This window comes from Bufo gargarizans, chromosome 7 (genome assembly GCF_014858855.1).
Source record: "Bufo gargarizans isolate SCDJY-AF-19 chromosome 7, ASM1485885v1, whole genome shotgun sequence".
In the NCBI taxonomy this organism is placed as follows: Eukaryota; Metazoa; Chordata; class Amphibia; order Anura; family Bufonidae; genus Bufo; species Bufo gargarizans.
Window position 1 is genome coordinate 197,060,488 of NC_058086.1, and position 21,835 is coordinate 197,082,322.

General features: G+C 44.1%; 1 protein-coding gene across 1 annotated transcript in view; it reads right to left on the bottom strand.

Annotated features, from left to right (window-relative positions):
• The window catches only part of TAFA4 (TAFA chemokine like family member 4), a 110,036-nt gene extending 88,517 nt beyond the window's left edge, over positions 1–21,519 (bottom strand). Inside the window, exons 1-3 of the mRNA XM_044302490.1 lie at positions 21,481–21,519; positions 20,853–20,989; positions 18,812–18,927 (exon numbers count right to left, since the gene is read on the bottom strand). Of these exons, the coding sequence (XP_044158425.1) occupies positions 18,812–18,927; positions 20,853–20,989; positions 21,481–21,519 (292 nt within the window). The remainder of the gene's footprint in view (positions 1–18,811; positions 18,928–20,852; positions 20,990–21,480) is intronic.
• Between the last annotated feature and the right edge of the window lie 316 nt (positions 21,520–21,835).

Here is a 21,835-nt window from a genome sequence, read left to right on the forward strand (position 1 = left end):
TGAAAAACTCTTGACGATAATGATTGGTTACAAGATGACTGTGAACACAAATACAGTATGTAGAGAAGAGCTTAGTCCGGGATGGGACACTTTATACATTTTCTGTATAATCCGCTAGTTACGAGATCCTGCCCTGTCAACCACCTTCATTAGAGGTATTTTGTCTGACAAAATGCCAGGTTCCATGATGGAAAATCGACAGATCCCATTATAGTCAACGGGTCTATCAGGCATCCGTTCAGTTCCGTAATTTGACAAATTTGACAGTGGATATAAAAAGTCTACACACCCCTGTTAAAATGTCAGGTTTCTGTGATGTAGAAAAATGAGACAAAGATCAATCATTTCAGAACTTTTTCCACCTTTAATGTGACCTATAAACTGTACAACTCAATTGAAAAACAAACTGAAATATTTTAGGTGGAGGGAAATCTGTGGGGTGATCTGAAGAGGGCTGTGCACAGGAGATGCCCTCACAATCTGACAGATTTGGAGTGTTTTTGCAAAGAAGAGTGGGCAGATCTTGCCAAGTCAAAATGTGCCATGCTGATAGACTCATACCCAAAAAGACTGAGTGCTGTAAGAAAATCAAAAGTTGCTTCAGCAAAGTATTAGTTGTAGGGTGTGCACACTTATGCAACCATATTATTTTATTTTTATATTTTTTCTTCCCTCTACCTAAAAGATTTCAGTTTGTTTTTCAATTGAGTTGTACAGTTTATAGGTCACATTAAAGGTGGAAAAAGTTTATTTTTTTACATCACATAAACCTGACATTTTAACAGGGGTGTGTAGACTTTTTATATCCACTGTACATCTTCCATTATTTTTGCTGTCAGGTTCCTATAATGGAGCAGAGCGATGGGAATACATAGCACCAATGCAAAAAGAGCGAAATCTGCCCCCTCCCTACATCTAACAAAATAAACTCTGCTACATCTAACATACTCCGCACAGCTACTTCCATGGTTTCCATTTCGCTGCCCGCAGGTCATTGTAGCACCAATATTAATAAATTGGAAACCATCCTGCCCCGGAATAGTCAGCAATCTTTTACACCCCTGCTGTATCTCAGCTATTTAACGATAAAAAAGTCCACGTTCTGAAGTTTCCGACTAATAATTCTCTTCCACCTGCCAGTTTTCCTAAAGATTGCTGCCATAAATGGGAAAAATTGAGAATTGTTGCTTACACGGCTGTACTGATATATCATTGCTGGGCTGATGAGAAGAGATTGCCTGGCTGAAAACTTACAAGGCGTCTTTAATCTCACCGTTTACAATTCTAAGCCCTTGGCTCGCTGTCACTTTTTTTTCCCTTCTTCTAAAGGCAATTAGATGGAAGCAGTAAACGACGACAGACGCGGCATGTCAGGCAAGCGATAGGGATCTGGTATTAATTGATCACATCCTCGAGATTTATGTAGGTGACAAGGGAGGTGATATCTCCTAAAATGACCAAAAGTCTAGAAGAAATGCAGATATAACTCACTGGTCCTGCATTACATGAGATTTAAAGGGCATGTCTAGTTTAGAAAATATAGGAGGGGGGGGGGGTCTTTTCATCAGGACCCCAATCTATTAACCACAATGGAAAGCAGCTAGAAAAATATTCTTTCACGCTGGACGACGTGGAACATTCATGTATTACAGGGATCACCAACCTCCGGCATTCCAGCTGTGGTGAAACCACAGCTCCCAGCATGCTCCATATGCTTCTATGGGAGTCCTGAGAACAACCAAGCAAGTGAGCATGCTGGGAGTTGTAGTTTTACCACAGCTGGAGTGCCGGAGGTTGCTGACCCCCGATGTATTATATGGATAGCCCATTGATATTCATAGACTCTGTGTAATGCTTCATTTACCCTGTGGTGGCGCTGCAGGAGAATAGAACGCTGGATCCTCCTCAGATTACCATCGATTACTACAGGTTCCAGCAGCAGAATACTTGATGATCATTTTATTACCAAGGACTCTCCTAACAAATTGATATTCTTCAAAACAGACAGTCCCTTTAAAGATCTGCGCGCTCTGTTTTAGAAAATACTGGAGCATCTCTTCCCAAAATTCTGTTATTCCTCCAGGAAATCTATGAATAAATGAATACACCTGGCTGGTTTACCCTGTTCCTATGGACACATCGTCACTCATGATTGCTCAACGTCCTCTTTCCTCTCGAAGAGATGAGTGCAGGGAGGGATAGAGAGAACTGTGCAGCTACTGTACAGCTGCAGAGTTTTCTCTAGGACCGGGCAAAGTGATTTAGGAACACTCTGTCCGATTGGTGAAGGGGTTGGCACATCTTATGTGTGGATGGCATATTACTAGGATCCACTCTGGGACTCCTATCTGCAGAACGGACCCCCGAAAGTGAAGCATACATGGCGTGCTCTCCATTCACTACTATGGGCGTTCCGAACACAGCTATAGCGGTGAACAGGGCTGCTCTATGTTCACTTCAGGGGACCCTTTCTGAAGGTAGAAGTGGGACCTGTACCTGTCTGACATTGATGGAATTTCCTAGCGATATGCCACAAATGTCTGAGAGAAGTCAACCCCTTTAGGGCTCATGCACATGGCCCTTGCCATTTTTGTGGTCCACAAATCACGGATCGGCAAGTCACGGATACTGACCAAGAGCCTGCCACCATTTTTTTGCACACCTTCACAAATGTCCTATCCTTGTCAGCAAAACGGACAAGAATAGGACATGTTCTATTTTTTCGCGGGGTCACGGAACGGACTTACTTTGTGGCCCCCATTGAGATGAAAGGGTCCACATCTGATCCACAAAAAATGTGGATTGGATGTGAATCCAAGCCACGGTTGTGTGCATGAGCCCTTAAGGGGAAACTTGGGGGAGTCTCCCCGGACGGGTGGGGTTTTTTAAACCGCACGGCCCTGTGGTTGGGGGTCACGGCAGCCGCAAGGTTTTCCCAGAAGCAGAATATCCAGGAAACTGCTTGACGGCAAAATTACATTTACTGGTGATTCTTTCTGATTTGGAGTTGGATTTCATTTTCTATCTGGAATGCTGCGTATGAGGAGTTATTTCTAGTCGTGTATTTCTTAGTCATTGATCACGTTTAGAATATTGTATAAAAAATGCAATCTTACAGAGAAACCAAATTTACTGCGTTTATGTGAGAGTCAAATTTCAATACAACAGGGAAAGTAAATCAAATCACTAGGCTGAAAACATACTGCCATGTGAGCGAACGGGAACCTGCTGCACAGGAGAGGAAGAAAAAATCTTCATAGAAACCTTTTGTTATCAATGGGAAATGGGTTTATCAAATATTCTGGCATCGAAAATGATAGAAAATTCAATTAATCAATGTAGGGGCAGAGAACAGATTTCAGCTGTAATTGTGCACGGCTGGCTGGTCGCCAACTTCCTTATGGTCTTCTTACCATAAAGGCAGGACGTGTGACCGCAACGGGACTTGTGGTAGGAGGAGGCTCATGGCTAAACTGCTTCCCCTGCTTCTTTTTACGTTGGTTACCTTCAGCCACCAGTAGGGGGAGCTCATTGCATACTGATTTATACAGCTCAATGATAACTTTTTAAAAGAGTATTACAGTTATTTCAAGTTAGGAAGTAAGTGATACTACTAGATTGGTGGAGGTCCGAACTCTGGGACCCCCAATGACCATGAGAACAGATGCCCCTGAAATAAAAGAATCAGGTCGAACATGCACACTGCTGCTCCATTGATCTCTATGGGATTGCTGGAGATCATCGAGTGCAGCACTTGGCTATTTCAGAGATGAATAGAACAGTTCATTTGGACTTAAAGTAAATCTAATTATTCTTCGCTTGTAAAGCTAAAGTACTAGAGAACTCCTCAACTGACAATTGCCTAAACCTGATAGAAGGAATACTACTGAACCTACTGAGTCATCCCTCATGCCATACAAATGAACTGTATCTGTACTGACTACCTGAAGACAATTGATTCAGTAAATGTTCAGCTGTTTGATTACAACAGACTCCTCATCATTTCTACTACTCCACTCAACATTTGCACCTTACGGTGCTGGCGTCACAAACACAGGGGCCCAGCCACCAAAGCACCTTAAACACCTATACCATCAAGGGCACCTCAACGTCCATCTGGCTGGTGTTCCCTGCAATAGAGAGTGCCCCGGAGGATTTAGTGCTGTCTTCCCATCCACTGCACTGACTAACCAGGGAGGCTCTGCTAACCGTGAGTTAATGAACTACTACCCCCATCGGCCCACCGTAGCCTCGCTTGTTGCCCCTGCGGTCCGGCACGCTGCACAGGTGGCACCAAATTACATCAGCCTTACTACCATTTCACCTGGAATGGCTAAAAACATCTAGGACGTCCAAGAGAATCCGGTCGATCCAATTTTGTGCTTGATTTGCCAGGCAGCACTGCTAATGTAGGAACTGTTGGCAAATATATGTCTAAAGAGTCCAGGTTCTACACAAACCGGACTCTTCAGGCTTTTACACGGTTGCCAAGACAATAAACACGTCCAGCACTTTTCAGTTAGAAGATTTTTCTTTAGTTCCTTTATTTAATACGGTACAAAAAATTTGTTTGTGCAGCAGAATCCCAACCTCCTGACGTAGGTCTGCAGAGGATCGTCTACGCGTTTCGAGCACACCTGCTCTCAATCATGACTTAAAGAGGACCTTTCACTAGTGTACAAACTAAAAACTAACTATACCTGTGGGCAGAGCGGTGCCCAGGGGTCCCCCTGCCCTTACTAGTATGCCTGGGCGCCGCTTCGTTCGCCCGGTATAGGCTCCGGTGTCTCAGCTCCATCTGTTGTACTGGACTGATTTTTTTGTAGGAGGCGTGTCCCTTGCTGCAGTGCTGGCCAATCGCAGCGCACAGCTCATAGGATCTGGTACCTTGTGGTTCAGCAGGTGAGCTGCTTGTCGCAGCGCTAGCCTGCACTGCTGCTATATTTTAATAATTTATTTTGGATTAATGAGTTGTTTGTAATGATTTATTACTTAATAAAGATTTGATGTTCTATGTGTGTCCCTTATGGTTTTTTCGGTGCTTTAGGGTGAATAGGATCTCTCACTCTCCCTGCTGTCCTCGGCTTTGTGCACACAGCAGCAGGGAGGTTACCATGGCAGCCAGAGCTTCAGTAGCGTCCTGGCTGCCATGGTAACCGATCAGAGCCCCAGGATTTCACTGCTGGGGCTCCGATCAGAATGAAGAGGAGAGGAGGGCACCCTGTGGCCACTGCCACCAAAGTTTTTAATACTGGGGGCGGGGCGCACTGGGCCCCCAATGATAATTAACCTTTAATACAGAAGGCAGGTGCCGGCAGCAGTGCCGCACCTGAGGGGTTTACTGCCGCTGATCACAGCTCCCTGTCAGAAGCAGGGTGCCGGCTATGTGATTCTACTGCCGGCACCTGCCTACTGTATTAAAGGTTAAAAAGGACCTTTCATGGGTCCAAACATTGTAAACTAACTATCACGATATGTAGAGCAGCGCCCAGGGATCTCACTGCACTTACTATTATTCCTGGGCGCTGCTCCATTCGCCCGCTGTGGCCCCCGATATATTCTCCCGCTCTGTATGCTAATTGCTAGCATCAGAGCAATGGGGAGGAGACTGCCCTTTTTCTCCATGGGTGTTCCTTCTCTCTGGATGTGGCGCTGTCCAATCAAAGCGCAGAGCGTCACATTCAGGGAGAAGGAACGCCCATTGAGAAAAAGGGCAGTCTCCTCCCCATTGCTCTGATGCTAGCAATTAGCATACAGAGCGGGAGAATATACCGGGGGGCATAGCGGGCGAACAGAGCGGCGCCCAGGAAAAATAGTAAGTGCAGTGAGATCCCTGGGCGCCGCTCTATATGTCCTGATAGTTAGTTTACAATGTTTGGACCCATGAAAGGTCCTCTACTATCATTGGTGGCGCAGTGCGCCCGCCCCTCCTCGGACCCTCTCTCTTATTGGCAGCAGCGGCGGCATAGGGGGGAGGGAGAGAGTGACTCCTTCTCCCCTGTGCTGCTGAGGGAACATGAGCGTGCTGACAGCAGTGCGCTCCATGTTCTCTGATGCTAGGCTGTGCAGTAGGGCAGCCTAGTATCGATAAATGTCAAATCCCGGTATCATATCGATACCGGGACAAAAATATCGATCGAGTATCGATATTTCGATACCCACAACAACCCTAGCAGCGACGTATCTCATCCGATGAAAATCGAGCCATGTGCATCACCTTCTGACACATTTTGCGTCTTCTTTTTTTACCGTAGCCCATGAATGTTTTTGCTGCTCCCCTTCCTCACCCTTTACAACACAAGGAGCGCTCGGACTTCATCATCGTAAATGTGAGGCTTCAAAGAAGAATAACGTCCTGCCATTCATCATGTCGGTGAGGGGAAGCTGCCAGCACTCAGTCATCTGCGCCATCTCTCTGCCGGTCACTCAATACCCAATCAATACTGTATTTGCTCTTACTTAGGAGTAATCAATTAGACAGGGGATATTAATTTGCAGCAATCACATTACTTAAGGAATTAAAGACTCAAGTATTTTCTTCCAGGGAAGGACAAGTGTCAGAAACAATCAATTTGAAAGGATGACTGATCACGGTGTCACAGGTTCATTTGACTCGGCAGTGTCTCCTCCATGAAGGTTTTATGCAATGATAGATTATAACAGAGACTGGAGAAGGGGGCCTCACATGGGTATTAGGTTCCAGCTTGGACACTGTATTTGTTATGTCTGATGCAGGTTTGCAGGAGGTGGAGCATGACATCAAGGAGAGAATCCCCCTATAAGCCCGGATGCATCCATCCCCCCCACACACACAGACAGAATTTTGTTCACTATGAATGTTATATAACTTTCTAATGATTGTGGATAATTACTTAGCTTGCTTTCCATATTCAGAAACATTTACATCTTATTTATATACAAGCTAAAAGGGTTGTCTCAAGAAGATTGGTGTCACGGTCTCTCCTGTGACAGGGGTCAGAAGATCTAAGAGACTGGCTGCACGTGATGTGATCTGACAGCCTCTCTGGTTTCACTTTTCTGTGTTGTTGCTGGGTATGACCACACCTCTGGTCTCAGGTGTAGCTTAAGTGGTCATTCTAACTCCTCTATTTAGTCTGGCCTCACCCATCATGCTATGCGGTTGATAGCTCCTTTCAGGTTGTGAAGAGCTGGTGTCTGGTTCTCCTCTAAGTTCTTGCTCGTCTGCATACTTTGGAGTTAAATGTATTTTTCCTTATTTCTTGTTCGTGGTTTTTCCCTACCTTTTGGTATTAGGCCTGAGGAAGTATCCTGTTCCTTCAGCTGGGAAGGAACAGGTCATCTCTTGCCCTGACACTATTTACAGGGCCCTTTATGGTCAGATAGGGCCCTAGGTCCCTGTGTATGAACATTCCTACCATCGAGGTCTGTTCATACTTATAGTAGTCAGGGCTCGGGTTAGGGATTCACTAGGTGGTGACCTTTTCCCTTTCCCTAGTTTCCAGGCCTAGTACCTTTTCCCTTCCCTCTTGTGGTCAGTGTGGAGTTATCCACCCACACCGCGACGTGACAATTGGGCAAAAGGAGTTCGTAAGGGGGGGGAGAGTCCCTCACTCAAGACTGCCCTTTTTTTCTCTTTTCTTGGGGGTAGGAATAGTTAAGTGGCAAATGTATTAAAATTGTCTGTCTATGTATTTGTTAATTTGTTAAAAATGAATAAAAAAAATTAAAACATGATTTTAAAACATGAAAAAAATATAGGAAGAGAGAGTCGCTCTGTACAAGCAGTTCCCATTCTGGAAGCCTCAAGATGTCCTCGTAATTGCAGCCATCAGCTTGGCTAGAGCAGAAAGCAATCAAGAGCCCGTCATGTACTTACCTGGCCACGCTCCCGTAACGAGTCCGGCTGGCGTTGCTCCAACGTTGTGGCAACCAGTCCCGCTGACAGTGGAACTGGTCAGCGCTTATGGGAGAGCAAGGACGCCAAGTGAATCAGTGTCAGCACCGGTATTATGTGCTTCCTTGAAGGCGGGGAATTTAAACAGGCAACTGCTGCCTGTGATTTGATCTTCTTGCCTCACACGCTTAGTTTGTGTTTTGTGTGGATTCCTGGACTTTTGACCTTCTGCCTCTTAGTGACTTTTCCTCTGACTGCTGATTCTGGTTCTGACATTACCTTCTGGTTTTGATATATTACTCTGTGTTTGTTTCTTCCTTGGTCCTGACAGTATTCTCAGGTTTTGACTTTGCCCTTTTGTCTTCCCTAAGTAGATCCTGCACTCTTAGTCAGGTCGAGGACTGTTGCCCAGTTGGGAGCCAATGTTTAGGTAGGGACAGTGGTGTGGGTGGAGATGAGGTCTGGCTGATGTGCAGAGCATCTCTCTTTGAAGGACCTGGCACATCCATCCTCTAGACAGACCTCCCATTGACTGCTAATTCTGGTACTGATGATACCTCCTGGTTTTGACCCTGCTTGATATATTACTCCGTGTTTGTTTCTTCCTTGGTTCTGATGGTATTCTCAGGTTTTGACTTTGCCCTTTTGTCTTCCCTAAGTAGATCATGCACTCTTAGTCAGGTCAAGGACCGTCGCCCAGTTGGGAGCCAATGTTTAGGTAGGGACAGTGGTGTGGGTGGAGATGAGGTCTGCGCTGTTCCCTAGCTGATGTGCAGAGCATCTCTCTTTGAAGGACCTGGCACATCCATCCTCTAGACAGACCTCCCATTGACTGCTAATTCTGGTACTGATGATACCTCCTGGTTTTGACCCTGCTTGATATATTACTCCATGCTTGTTTCTTCCTTGGTTCTGATGGTATTCTCAGGTTTTGACTTTGCCCTTTTGTCTTCCCTAAGCAGATCCTGCACTCTTAGTCAAGTCAGGAACCGTCACCCAGTTGGGGCCGCCGTTTAGGTAGGGACAGTGGTGTCGGTGGAGATCAGGTCTGCACTGTTTCCTACCTGATGTGAAAGAGCGTCTCTCTTTAGAAGACCTGCCATATCCACCCTTTAGACAAAGGATAATACATTATTTTCCCAGCGGTGGTGCTGCAGGAGGATCACACATCTGTTAGAGTCCCTTGCAAATGACATCTGATTGCTGAGAGTTCCAGATTATTCTTTTTAACAAAAAGTTTGATGACATACAAAATGGATCAGCTTTCGAGGGTTTCCTTTTAACAGGCCCATGTTGTATGTTTTCTGCAATAAATGGTGAAGATTCAGTATTTACTTTCTATAATTCTCTACAAAATGAGCGGAGAAGGTTACAATATTTATTCATCACAATAGCCCATACTTTACTCATAGTCAGAAGTTGTATTGCACAGCTAACCTTCTCTATGACCAAGGTCTCTGCGGGTCCCGGTAGCATTGCAGAGGTCAGTCATGCAATGACGGTGATGCGAAAAGTATTCACATAAAAAAAAAATCCAAATGGGAATTGAAAGGAGAGGAAAAATAGCAAATGTGTTCATGCTGCAAATGTCTTCTCAGTAACAAATGATGATGTCTATTTAAAATGAATAAAGTCAAATGGTATTAACTCCAACGTATTCCTCCGGTCTTAGCATGAGGTCACCTTGCTATTGTGGAACGCGTAGCTTTCAGTATTATACTGCTGAGATTAATAAGACCTGGCCCACTATTTATATAAGAAGATGTGACACCTTGTGCTGCTGGATCCAGGATGATGTCTTCATTTATTACAACGTTTTAGAAATCAATCAGATTACACAATGGAGGTATGGGTAGGTATTCATGCAGGATCTGCGTAATTATTCACAACGAAAAAATTTCTTAAAGGAGAAATACACATCTGAGTTTAACTGCATGTTACAATATACACTGCCCGTCCCAAAAAAATCGCCACCAAAAATATTTTGTTGGACCGCCTTTAGCTTTGATTACGGCACGCATTCATTGTGGCATTGTTTCGATAAGCTTCTGCAATGTCACAATATTTAGTGTTGCATTAATTGTTCACCAAGATCTTGCACTGATGATGGTAGAGCCTGACCGCTGCGCAAAGCCTTCTCCAGCACATCCCAAAGATTCTCAATGGGGTTAAGGTCTGGACTCTGTGGATGCCAATCCATGTGTGACAATGATGTCTCATGCTCCCTGAACCACTCTTTACCCAATTTGAGCCAGATGAATCCTGGCATTGTCATCTTGGAATATGCCCGTGCCATCAGGGAAGAACAAATCCATTGATGGAATAACCTGGTCATTAAGTATGTTTAGGTGGTCGCTGACCTCATTCTTGGAGCACATACTGTCGCTGAACCTAGACCTGACCAACTGCAGCAACCCCAGATCATAGCACTGCCCCCACAGGCTGGTACTGTCAAGGAACCATGAACCAGACGTACAACAAGAGATAAGTGGAAATAAGAAGGCTTTATTGAAAATCAAGCTGTAAGCAAAAGTCCAAACGGATGGCTAAACCGAAGCAGGGTCTTGCGTAGACAGAGGTCAGGAACCAGAAGGGTAGTCAGACGAAGCCTGGATCAGGAACCAGCAGGGTAGTCAGACGAAGCCAGGATCAGGAACCAACGGGGTAGTCAGACGAAGCCAGGATCAGGAACCAACGGGGTAGTCAGACGAGGCCAGGATCAGGAACCAGAAGCAGCAGCAGTCTTAGAAGCATGTGAACACAGGAGGACCAAGCAAGGAACTGAAGCCACAGACCTCCTATATATATGAGCTAGGCATCCAGCTCCTCCCAGTGGGAAGGAGAAGCCGCAGGGTGGGAGGCTACAAGAAACCCAGAAACCAAGATGGCCGCCAGCACATGTCAAACGAAGGAGAACAGTAAGAAGGTAAGACCATGACAGGTACAGTAGGCACTAGGCATGATGGGTGCATCACTTCATCAGTCTCTCTTCTTACCCCGATGCACCCATCACTCTGGAACAGGGTAAACCTGGACTCATCAGACCACATGACCTTCTTCCATTGCTCCAGAGTCCAATCTTTATGCTTCCTAGCAAATTGAAGCCTTTTTTTCTGGTTTGCCTCACTGTTTAGTGGTTTTCTTACGGCTACACAGCTGTTCAGTCCCAATCCCTTGAGTTCCCTTCGCATTGTGCGTGTGGAAATGCTCTTACTTTCACTATTAAACATAGCCCTGAGTTCTACCGTTGTTTTTCTTCAATTTGATTTCACCAAACGTTTAAGTGATCGCCGATCACGATCATTCAGGATTTTTTAACCGCCACATTTCTTCCTCGAATATGATGGGTCCCCACTATGCTCCCAGTTTTTAATAATGGGTTGGACAGTTCTTAACTCAATTTTAGTAGTTTCTGCAATCTCCTTAGATGTTTTCTCTGCTTGATGCATGCCAATGCTTTGACCCTTCTCAAACAGACTAACATCTTTTCCACGACCACGAGATGTGTCTTTCGACATGGTTGTTTAAGAAATGAGAAGCAACTCATTGCACCAGTTGGGGTTAAATAACTTGTTGCCAGCTGAAAGATAATTACCCATGCAGTAATTATCCAATAGGAGGCTCAGAACTATTTGCTTAGTTAAATCCAGGTGGCGACTTTTTTTTTGGACAGGCAGTGTATATACTGTATATAATTCCTGATTTTTACTACAGCGCCTTTAAACTGAGGAATCTGCTAAATGGCTTGACAAACCTGTGTGCTACCTGCTCAGTTGAAGGAGTATTCCCATCTGGGACATTGATGGCACATCGTTAGGATATGCCATCAATGTCAGGTGCAGGTCGTACCTATCCAGAATGGGACTCCTGAAGTGAACAGAGAGCATGGCCAACTTCTGTTCACCGCTGAGTTCTGAAAACAGCTGAATGCGGGGTCAACTTTTTCCGGCAGTCCCATAACGGTAAATAGAGAGATGGCCAAGCTCGTTATGCTATTTTTGGAACTCCCATAGCGATGAAAGGAGAGAGCGCCACGCATGCTAGGTGTGTTGCTTCAACCTCTTAGGCACCGTTGTCTAGATAGGAGCGTGTCCCAGAGGTGGGACCTTCACCTATGTAACATTGATGGTATATCCTAGCGATTTGCCACCAATGTCCTACATGGACCAAGGGCCTTTAATTCTCACCTGCGGTGCAACTTAAGTACTAGATTATCTGAGGGGTCTGATCTAGCTTCTGACTGGCACATCAAACTATTTAGTAACTGTCAAATTAAACAAACATATATATAAAGAAGTAAGATGCCACTTTCTCTGGATCCACTAGGGCAGTGATGGCTAACCTCTGGCACTCCAGCTGTGGTGAAACTACGGCTCCCAGCATGCTCCATTCATTTCTATGGAGTTCTGAGCACAGCCAAGCAAGTTGTAGTTTTACCACAGCTGGCGTGCCGGAGGTTAGTCATCACAAGAGGGGATGTCTCACCTGATTAGGATGAGTCACTTTCTCTGGATCCACTAGGAGATGCCTCATCTGATGAGGATTAATAAGGTGCCACTTTTTCTGGATCCACTAGCGGATGTCTCATCTGATTAGGATTAATAAGGTGTCTGTTTTTCTGGACCCACTAACGGATGTCTCATCTGATGAGGATTAGTAAAATGCCACTTTTTCTGGATACACTAGTAGATGCCTCATTTGATGAGGATTAATAAGGTGCAAAATTTTCTGGATACACTAGTGGATGCCTCATCTGATTAGGATTAATAAGGTGTCTGTTTTTCTGGATCCACTACAGGATGCCTCATCTGATGAGGGTTAATAAAATGCAAATTTTTCTGGATCCACTAGAGGACGACTCATTTGATGAGGATTAATAAGGTACCACTTTCTCTGAATCCACCAGCAGACGCCTCATCTGATGAGGATTAATAAGACACCACTTTCTTTGGGTCCACTAGCGGACGCCTCCTCTGATCAACATTATGTTTCATTACTCTATCATCTGTGTGTAAGTGGCAGGACTCCAAATTTTCCAATAATTATGTATCATAGATTACAATTTTAGAGGGTTGAATATATCAGGATTTGACTCAGTTTCTTACTTTGGCTGTAAAAGACATGCTCCAAGGTGGATTACCTCCTTATTTACAGCATCTTCGGGTTTCTAAGACACAACACATCCGCACTCATTAAACACATGCACTATATTTAAATAATGTAGGACATATAACACGGGAGTGTAGACGAAAGTAAAAGCAGCCAGTGATAAGACATGCAGTACTGTACTTCATAAAATTATAAATGACTCATGATTCTAATTAGTGAATATAGAATTATGACGGTGGAAAACAGGGAGACGCGTAAATGTTATTTTTGGCCTTGCAGAGCCCTCTAGTGGACATTCCTAATAGTGCTACATTACATGGAGTATAACAGAGACAGAGCCCTTTATCTGGGTATCTGTTATATGCCTTGATAAACTGGCGCATGCCACCCACTTAATTCCTCCTTAATTCTTATTTAGGGTGCAGCCTATGTACAATGATGGTGCCCCCTTGGTTGATTTGCCAGGGGGACCATGTGATTCCATCCAGCCCACATTAGCAAAGAAGGCTGCAAGAATGTAGTCCTGTAGTCCCTCTAACCCAAAAAGCATCAGTAACTTGTAGCCTCTGCTTTGCTGAGGCGCCCCCAAGCAGGATTTCAGGAAGCTGTTCTGCATTTGCTAGCTTGTGTTCATTACCGTAAATCTGCATTTGCTTTTACCAGAAATAATAAAAAAAACTTTACTTTTGTATTCTATTATAAGAAATGACATCACTATTGTCCACATATAAGAGGTAATATCAAAACTGTTCTAATATAAGGGTTAACATACCGGTAACTGTTCTTAAAGCTATGAGATGACATCACTAAGCTATGAGATACCCAAAAGTAAAACCACACCACTATTTACCATGGTTGGACTGGGGTGACTGAGGCTCACTAGAATAAGTCAGGGGCGTTGCTAGGGTCTCAAAAGATCCGGGGCCCAAGACCCAATGCATATTGACCAATTCTCTAAGTCAGGCATGCTCAACCTGCGGCCCTCCAGCTGTTGCAAAACTATAACTCCCAGCATGCCCAAACAGCCTACAGGTATCAGCCTACAGCAGGGCATGGTGAGAGTTGTAGTTTTACAACAGCTGGAGGGCCGCAGTTTGAGGATGCCTGCTCTAAGTCGACCAACCGACCACCACCGCAAACACTAGCACTGAAGACATTTTACTGTACTTGCTATACAGCTATACCTCTCACATCCAGGGCCTCCCAGGTGATGTCTCCTCTAAAGTAGATCTTCTCTGTCATCATCTTCTCCATTCGGTCCGGACACTTCTCTCAACCGCCTCGTCTCTACAGAGTGTGACACATCTTAGGTTCCTCACTTTTCTTTACCCCTAAATACTATTCTGAAGAAAAATTACTGCCATACAGATAATCTTCCCCACAATAATAGGGCTCCTCATAGTCCCACCAATAGTAATTTCCTTCTAGAATGCCCTCATTAGTAATACTGCCCCCCTACAGTGCCCCCAACAGTGATAGTGCTCCCCAAGAGTGCCTCCATTAGTAATACTGCACCCTACAGTGCCCCCAAGAGCCCCTAGTAGAAATAAGGCCCCCTATTGTTCTCCCAGTGGTAATAAAGCTATATACAGACCCGTCAGTAGTAATAAGGCCCCCACAGTGCTCTTAGTAGAAATAATGCGGATCTATAAGTCTCTCCCTTAGAGCCCCCAGTAGTAATAAGAATGCCTCCTGTCCCCTGGATTTAAAATGCCCCCACAGTGCCCCCATATATTGCCCCCCTACTTTATAATGCTTACCCTGAAGTGCCCCATTATTTATATCGCCCCTACTGTTATAATGCCCCTACAGTGCCCCCAGTATTCATATTGCCCCCTACTGTTATAATGCTCACCCTGACATGACCCAGTATTTATACTGCCCCTACTGTTATTATGCTCACCCTGAAGCACCCCAGTTTTTATAATGCCCCCTGCAGTGCCCCATGTAGTTATATTTCTCCGTTTAGTGTCCTCAGAAATTATAATTTCTCAGCCCCTCCACCATACAGTCCTATGTAAATAACATTATTTCCCTCTCTCCATCATAGAGTCCCATGTAAATACCATCACACCATCTCTCCAGCCCCCTCCAATATACAGTCCCATGTAAATAACATCCCTCTCTATCTACAGCCTCCTCCAAAATACAGTTCCATGTAAATAATATCCCACCATCTCTCCTGCCCCATACAATATACAGTCCCACGTAAATAGCATCACCCCATTCCGAGCCGCCTTCAACATACAGTCCCATGTAAAGAACATCACCCCCTCCCCAGCCGCCTTCAACATACAGCGCCATGTAAATAACATTACCCCTCAACATTAAGTCCTGTGTAAATAATATCACTCCCTTCCACAGCTGCCTTCAACATATAGTCCCATGTAAATAACATCACCCTGCCCTAGCAACCTCCAACATGCATTCTCATGTAAACAACATCACCCCTTCAATTTTAGGTCCCATGTAAATAACTTCCCTCCCTTCACATACAGTCCCTGTTAAATAACCACAACTCCCAGCATTGCTCTGCCTCTCCCTTCACTTACCTCTCCTCATGTAGCAGACCTCACCACAGCTTCTTCCCAGGACTTCTCTTCACTGCTGAGCCGTCCTTTCCTGCACTTGTCACATGATGGTGACATCATTGAAGGTCCTTTTCAGCTACTGCATTTAGAACTGATCACATGACCTGTGATGTCACCACAGGTCCTTCAGCTCTTGCAGGGCATTAGATTCAATTGTATTGCAGTCCTGAGGACGGCAATACAGTTGTATCTATCTTGCAGGCAGGACATTCAGAGCCTGGGACAAAACATCAGGGGCCCAGGCCCGAATGTTTTAACCTAGCAATGCCCCTGGATTAAGTTATTCTCAAGTCCCAACCCTTATGTCATCAGTAAAGTTTAATAGGTTTTGAATCACAGATATAAACACTAGTGGCAAGTTATTGGCTCCAAAGACAGCCAAATTGCTTTTCTTTTTTTCTCTTGGATCTTTGGGGCCCATTATGATCAGAGCCTGGGCCCACCAGAAGATCCTCTGGTACTGTGGTGGCCAGGCAGACCCTGCTAATTACCAAATGTAGGAAGACATCACTGACAGGGGCAGATTGGCCATGGGAAATTTCCTGGTGGGCCGTTGCCGGCCAGTGGAAGTTTTTGGGGATGTATTTTGTGATGGACTGTGATATTTGGCTCTGTTGGGGTGGTATAAGGTGCCGCAATATGGTATTGCTGGCCCTGCCTTTCATCAATTTGGACCCAACTACAAAACTGGGCCACTTTTAGTATTTTTTCTAGGCCACTTTAAGTTCCCAGTCCGCCCCTGATCACTAATGTCTAATAGTAGTATGACATCGCTGTTCTCAAAATGTATGATGACATCACTATTCTCTATGATGTAAGACAGTATCAGTATTCTCTAAATGTAAGATGACATCACTATTCTCCAAATGACATGAAAAATCTAAGAAATTACATTGTGACTTGCACTTACTTCCATATTCCTCAAATTTAAAACATGGCACCACTATTCTTGAAATATTCCCAAATGTAAAATGACATCACTACTGTCCAAATATCAGAGATAATATTAAAACTGTTCTAATATAAGAGGTAACATAACTGTTCTCAAAGCTAAGAGATGACATTGAAATTCTCCAAATATATTTTCCAAGTATAAGATTATATCACTTTTCGCAAATTTAGAATGACATCACTATTCCCAAATGTAGGATAACATTACTATTCTCCAAATATAAAATTACATCACTATTCTTCAAATTTAAGATGACATCACTATTCTCCAAGTATAATATGACAATTATATTATGATATTTACAAAACATAGGAAGTTTTTTACACGAATGACATGAATACTCTCCAGGTATAGAAGAAAGTTACATCACTGTAAAATGCAGTTATTTCCCTGTTCCCCAAACTTAAAACGTGGCACCATTATTCTCCAAATACAAGATGACATCACTATTCTCCAAATACAAGATGACATCACTATTCTCCAAATATAATATGACAATTATATTAGTATATTTACAAAACATATTCTTTTATACAGGGTAGCTTATGGATAAGTGCACTATATATGTTGCTGATTAGACCAGTGGCCTCCAACCTGTGACTCGCCAGCTGTTGCTAAACTACAACTCCCAGCATGCCTTTACTGTTAGAAGCAGTCGTTTTGTAACCAGTTGGAAACCACTAACTTAGATTAATATAATAAATTTGAGATAATTTCTACTGCAAAACACAAATTGTCTCCTTCTTGGTTATTGTTCACACCCACCACCTTCGGTGAAGAAAAGTTTGGTGTGACCCTTGGTAGCACTGTGGATGGACTGTTCTATTGTCCATTGAGGAGGTTGGTACACTGTCCTACCTTAGGTTCCCACAACAGTGACACAAATTCTAAAGCTACCAGCCAACACTTTCAGTAGCGATCGGCCAACCTCCCTTCACAATACTTTCAATGGGAAGAGGGCACCACCTGTCTCCTCCCCGGCTTATCTCCTCGACCCGACATGCTGAAATCCAACAAGGCCAATCCTTCTTTTCCCCTGATGTGTGCTGCTGGGGGCAAGTCTAGTGACATTCATACCCATTAGATGGTTGACCAATCCTGCCACAATCTATGGGTTTGGTTGACATTTATCTAATGTGTAGAGGCACCTTTTAGACCTAAATTCTAATCCTCTGGTTCCTCCAGTGTACTCATGGTGTCCATTTCATAGATAACACCGTGTATGATCATAGTCTCCAGGTTACCTTGCTTGGAAACTCGAAGAATTCTCTACGACAGAGACTCCATAAAGGGTCTTCTGTTCAAATGTGGACAAGCTAGTGGAACGGGTCAATAATTAAAGGGGATGTCCGAGATTAGCAAAGGAAGGCAGAAGATAGTGTAAAATAACAAAATAAGCAATACTTATTTGTTGCGTTACCTGCCGATCCAGCGCTGCTGTTCTATTACTTCACCACAACACATGACCACAACACATGACCACTGCAACCAATCACAGTTTACCTTTGCAGCAGTTAGGTGTTGGCGGTGATGTCAGCGATCCTGCCTTATAAACAAAGACCATCAGGAAAGTCGGGGTGGTAGTGGCAGGAGAGTCAACCAGTGTATAATGCATATTTTCTTATTATACACCCCCCCCCCTGCCTGTGCCCCAATTTTTGCTAATTTCAGACAGCCACTAATTGGATCCCAATTTACAATGTACAAAGTTAGATTGGTGGAGCTCATTTTTGGCACCCTTCCGCAGGTCGGTCTTCATTGCACCATGTCATTGTGCCGTGGAAAAGCGAGCAAAGGAAATGGGCTAAATTTAACACTGCCATTGTCCTCGCTGATTCACATGCATTATGCTAAGTCATTTCCCATCTGGGAGCAGAGTCTAGTACAGTATGTAGCTGAGATCATTACAGTGTACAAAATTATACTAAATAATTCAGCTCCAGGCCCCATTTTACTACGGCGGCGGAGGAGCTGCTTCAATATACAACTAAATAAACAGGTAAAGGTTGACAAGTAAAATACAATGTGGACTCGACATCTCTATGGGGGGATTAAAAAAGAAAAAAAAAGAAATGAAAAACATAAAGCAAAATGTTGAATGGAGAAGCGCTGATCCCACACGGATCAAAAAAAAAAAACTGGATTTATGGGAAATGAAAGGAACATCACATTTGAGACCATTACCATCGCGGGTTAAAGTTGTCAAGAAGAGCATGAATTAGCGATGGCTAAAGACTGGACACTATTAATTGGCCTCGGAGTGATGAGGTCAACGTCTCGTACCTGTTTGCCCTCGGGAATTAAGGCTTGAGGCTGACAACATTTTACAGCACACCATTAAGACATAGGCCAAGATGAGCCAGTGAGTCAGAAGCATCGAATTGGCATTGAGCCTCATCCTAAAGGGAACAAAAAAGATGAAGGTTATGTTACAGTCAGTGACTGCGGGGTAAATTTTATATATATATATCTTGGAAACCCCTAAATCTATTGTTTATAACAGGGATCAGCACTTCAGGTGAGGTGAAACTACGAATCCCAGCATGCACACTTGCTTGGCTGTTATCAGAACTCCCGTAGAAGTGAATGGAGCACGCTGGGTGTTGTGGTTTCACAACATCTGGAGTGCCGGAGGTTGCTGACCCCTGGTTTATAAGATAGTACGTAAGGGACTCACTAATATACCTGGGGTGGCATACTGTACAAGTAGCGCACAAACACACACACATATATACATAATACGCCCAGACATACATAAATAGAGGTGCACAAACAACCAAACACCCATAACCTAATATTGTGTAGGTTCCCATCATGCCAACAAAACAGCTGTAGCCCGTCACTGACTCTACACGACTTAAGAAGGTGATCTGTGGTGCCAAGACATTAGCAGCAGATCTTGAAAGTGGTGAGGTGAGGCCATCATGGACCAGACTTGTTTTTTCCAGCACATCCCACAGATGATCAATTGAAGTTAGATCTGGGGGAAGTCAACACCTTTGTCATGTTCCTCCAGCCATTCCTGAACAAATTTTGCAGTGTGGCCGGAGCATAAAGAGGGCCACTGCCATTAGAGAATAGAAAGGGAGTATTTGGTCAGTACATGTGAAAAGTAGCATCCCCATGGACCCAAGCTTTCCCAGCAGAACATTGCCCAGAGCATCACATTGTCTCCACCGACTTGTCTTCTTCCCATAATTTATCCTAGGGCCATCTCATGTACCCATCATCTGCATGATGTAAAGGAAAACTTAATTCATTAGACCAGGCCACCTTCTTCCTTTGTTCCATGGTGCCGTCTCAGCAATGGACAGGGGTCACTTTAGGTACCAGTCTGCAGCTACCATAGCACCATGTATAGCAAATCGCAACGTCCATTGAATCCTGACTTCTATCATATTTGGACCTTTTTCAGCAATTTGTGCTGCAGTAGCTCTTCTGTGGCACCAGGCTGACCTTTGCTCCATCAATAAGTCAAGGGTATCCATAATTTTGTTGCCCTCAATTAGTTTCTATGGGGCTGCCGAAAATAGCCGAGCACTAGGCCATCAATATCAGATAGGTGGGGTCCCACAGGCACCCCACATCCTTGCCCATCAGCCCCACCCATTGTGTAGTGGACGTAGCTGGTAATTGCAGCACTGTTGGAAACAACAGAAAGGCGGAGGGAGGTGTTAGCTGACGGACCCCCATTGGTCAGATATTGACGGCCTATCATGGTCATCAATCTCAAAATAATGGACAACCCCTTTTAAACTTGGTCTTTCAAATTCTTGCTTTTTACAAGATCTCCGCTTGCTGTCAGTGTACAGAAACAGTGTCTGAAAGCCCAACTTGATCAGGTGCCGCTCACACAGGGGGTAAACATTAACAAAGTGGGACTTTTATCAAAACTGGTATAAGAGAAAGCTAGTTTTCCTTTACACCGGTTTTGATAAATCTCCCCCCAAAAAATGTTTCCATTTACTGACACAAGCAGACATCTTGAAAACAGGGACACAAGGTATGTTTGAAGGCTGCATCACTTTACAATGGTCCTTATTTAGGATAAATTTTGAATTTTATGTAAAATCAGCCCCCCTCCCTTTAAAGAAATGAGGCTCATTTGCATAGATTTGACTGACAACTCTTTTTTACCGTGAACGTTTCGGCAGCCTACCGGGGTGTTATATTATCGGCAGCGAGTAATAGGAAATGTTACCCTACAGTGAATAGAGAGAAATTTCTTAAAATCACATCATATTGCGGCACCCACCGTCGCTCCAAAGCCTCGGCCTCAGCCTCCTCCTCCCTTATCCTATCTGCTGCGGCAGAACTATCTTACCTTAGGGACTTTGCAAGAATTTTATTCCAGTCAAACACAATTATTTCCGTATCTGCTTCAAACTTGCTCCAAAATCCCATTGGAGACCACAGGTAACAAGTTCTGCATTTCATAAAATGTCTTCCCCCATAAGAGACCTGCAGGAGAACACAGAACAGACGGCAATTAGAAGATTCAATTCTGATCTTTGTAAAGAGTTATTTTCCGGTATAATTGTCTAGAATTAATCTTTAGATTTGTTTAAAACCAGTAGATCGACTGGTCCCATCACACACAACAGCCCTATCCTATAGACATGCCTTGGATTTTTATTTAAGACCCCTATCGATCAAGAGGAACCTGTGGAGGAACTGGTCGCAAGTGTTCATTTTTCCTGCAGCACTCCCGCAGGTAAAGAGAAGAATTGCAGGTGCCCTTTTAAATCAATGAGCTATCTATGTAATGCATGGGTGTATTGAGGTCCAGAGGGAGAATTGCTAATTTGGACAGTAGCTGCTCTATGCTCTCGCTGATGAGGATCCTGGAAGACCACAGTATGTCGATGTCCATCGTAGACCTCTTTGGTGGAGACCTGCCAAACTTCCAAAGTCCCTGCTAATCTGACATGGCTTTCTAGATAATCAGGTACCAGATTACTGGATTTTTCCTTCATTAGACCTAAATTCATTATGGATCATTGCTGCCAATATATGAAGAACTTAAAGGGGATGTACAGGAATGGGAAAACTTGGCCTCCTCCTTCTAAAATCACAAGCAGCTGTCCACAGGTTGTATGTGGTATTGGAGCTCAGTTCTAGCCACTTCCATAGGGATAAACTTCAACACTAGACCCAACCTGTGGACAGATGTGGTGTCATTTTTGGAAGAGAGTAGTTTAATCTGTATAGTAGTGTGCACGTCCACCTACCGAGGTGGTCGTACATGATCAGTTCCATCCTTCAACTGCCACTAGCCGGTCTACTGTTAGAAGCCGTTGACTGTTA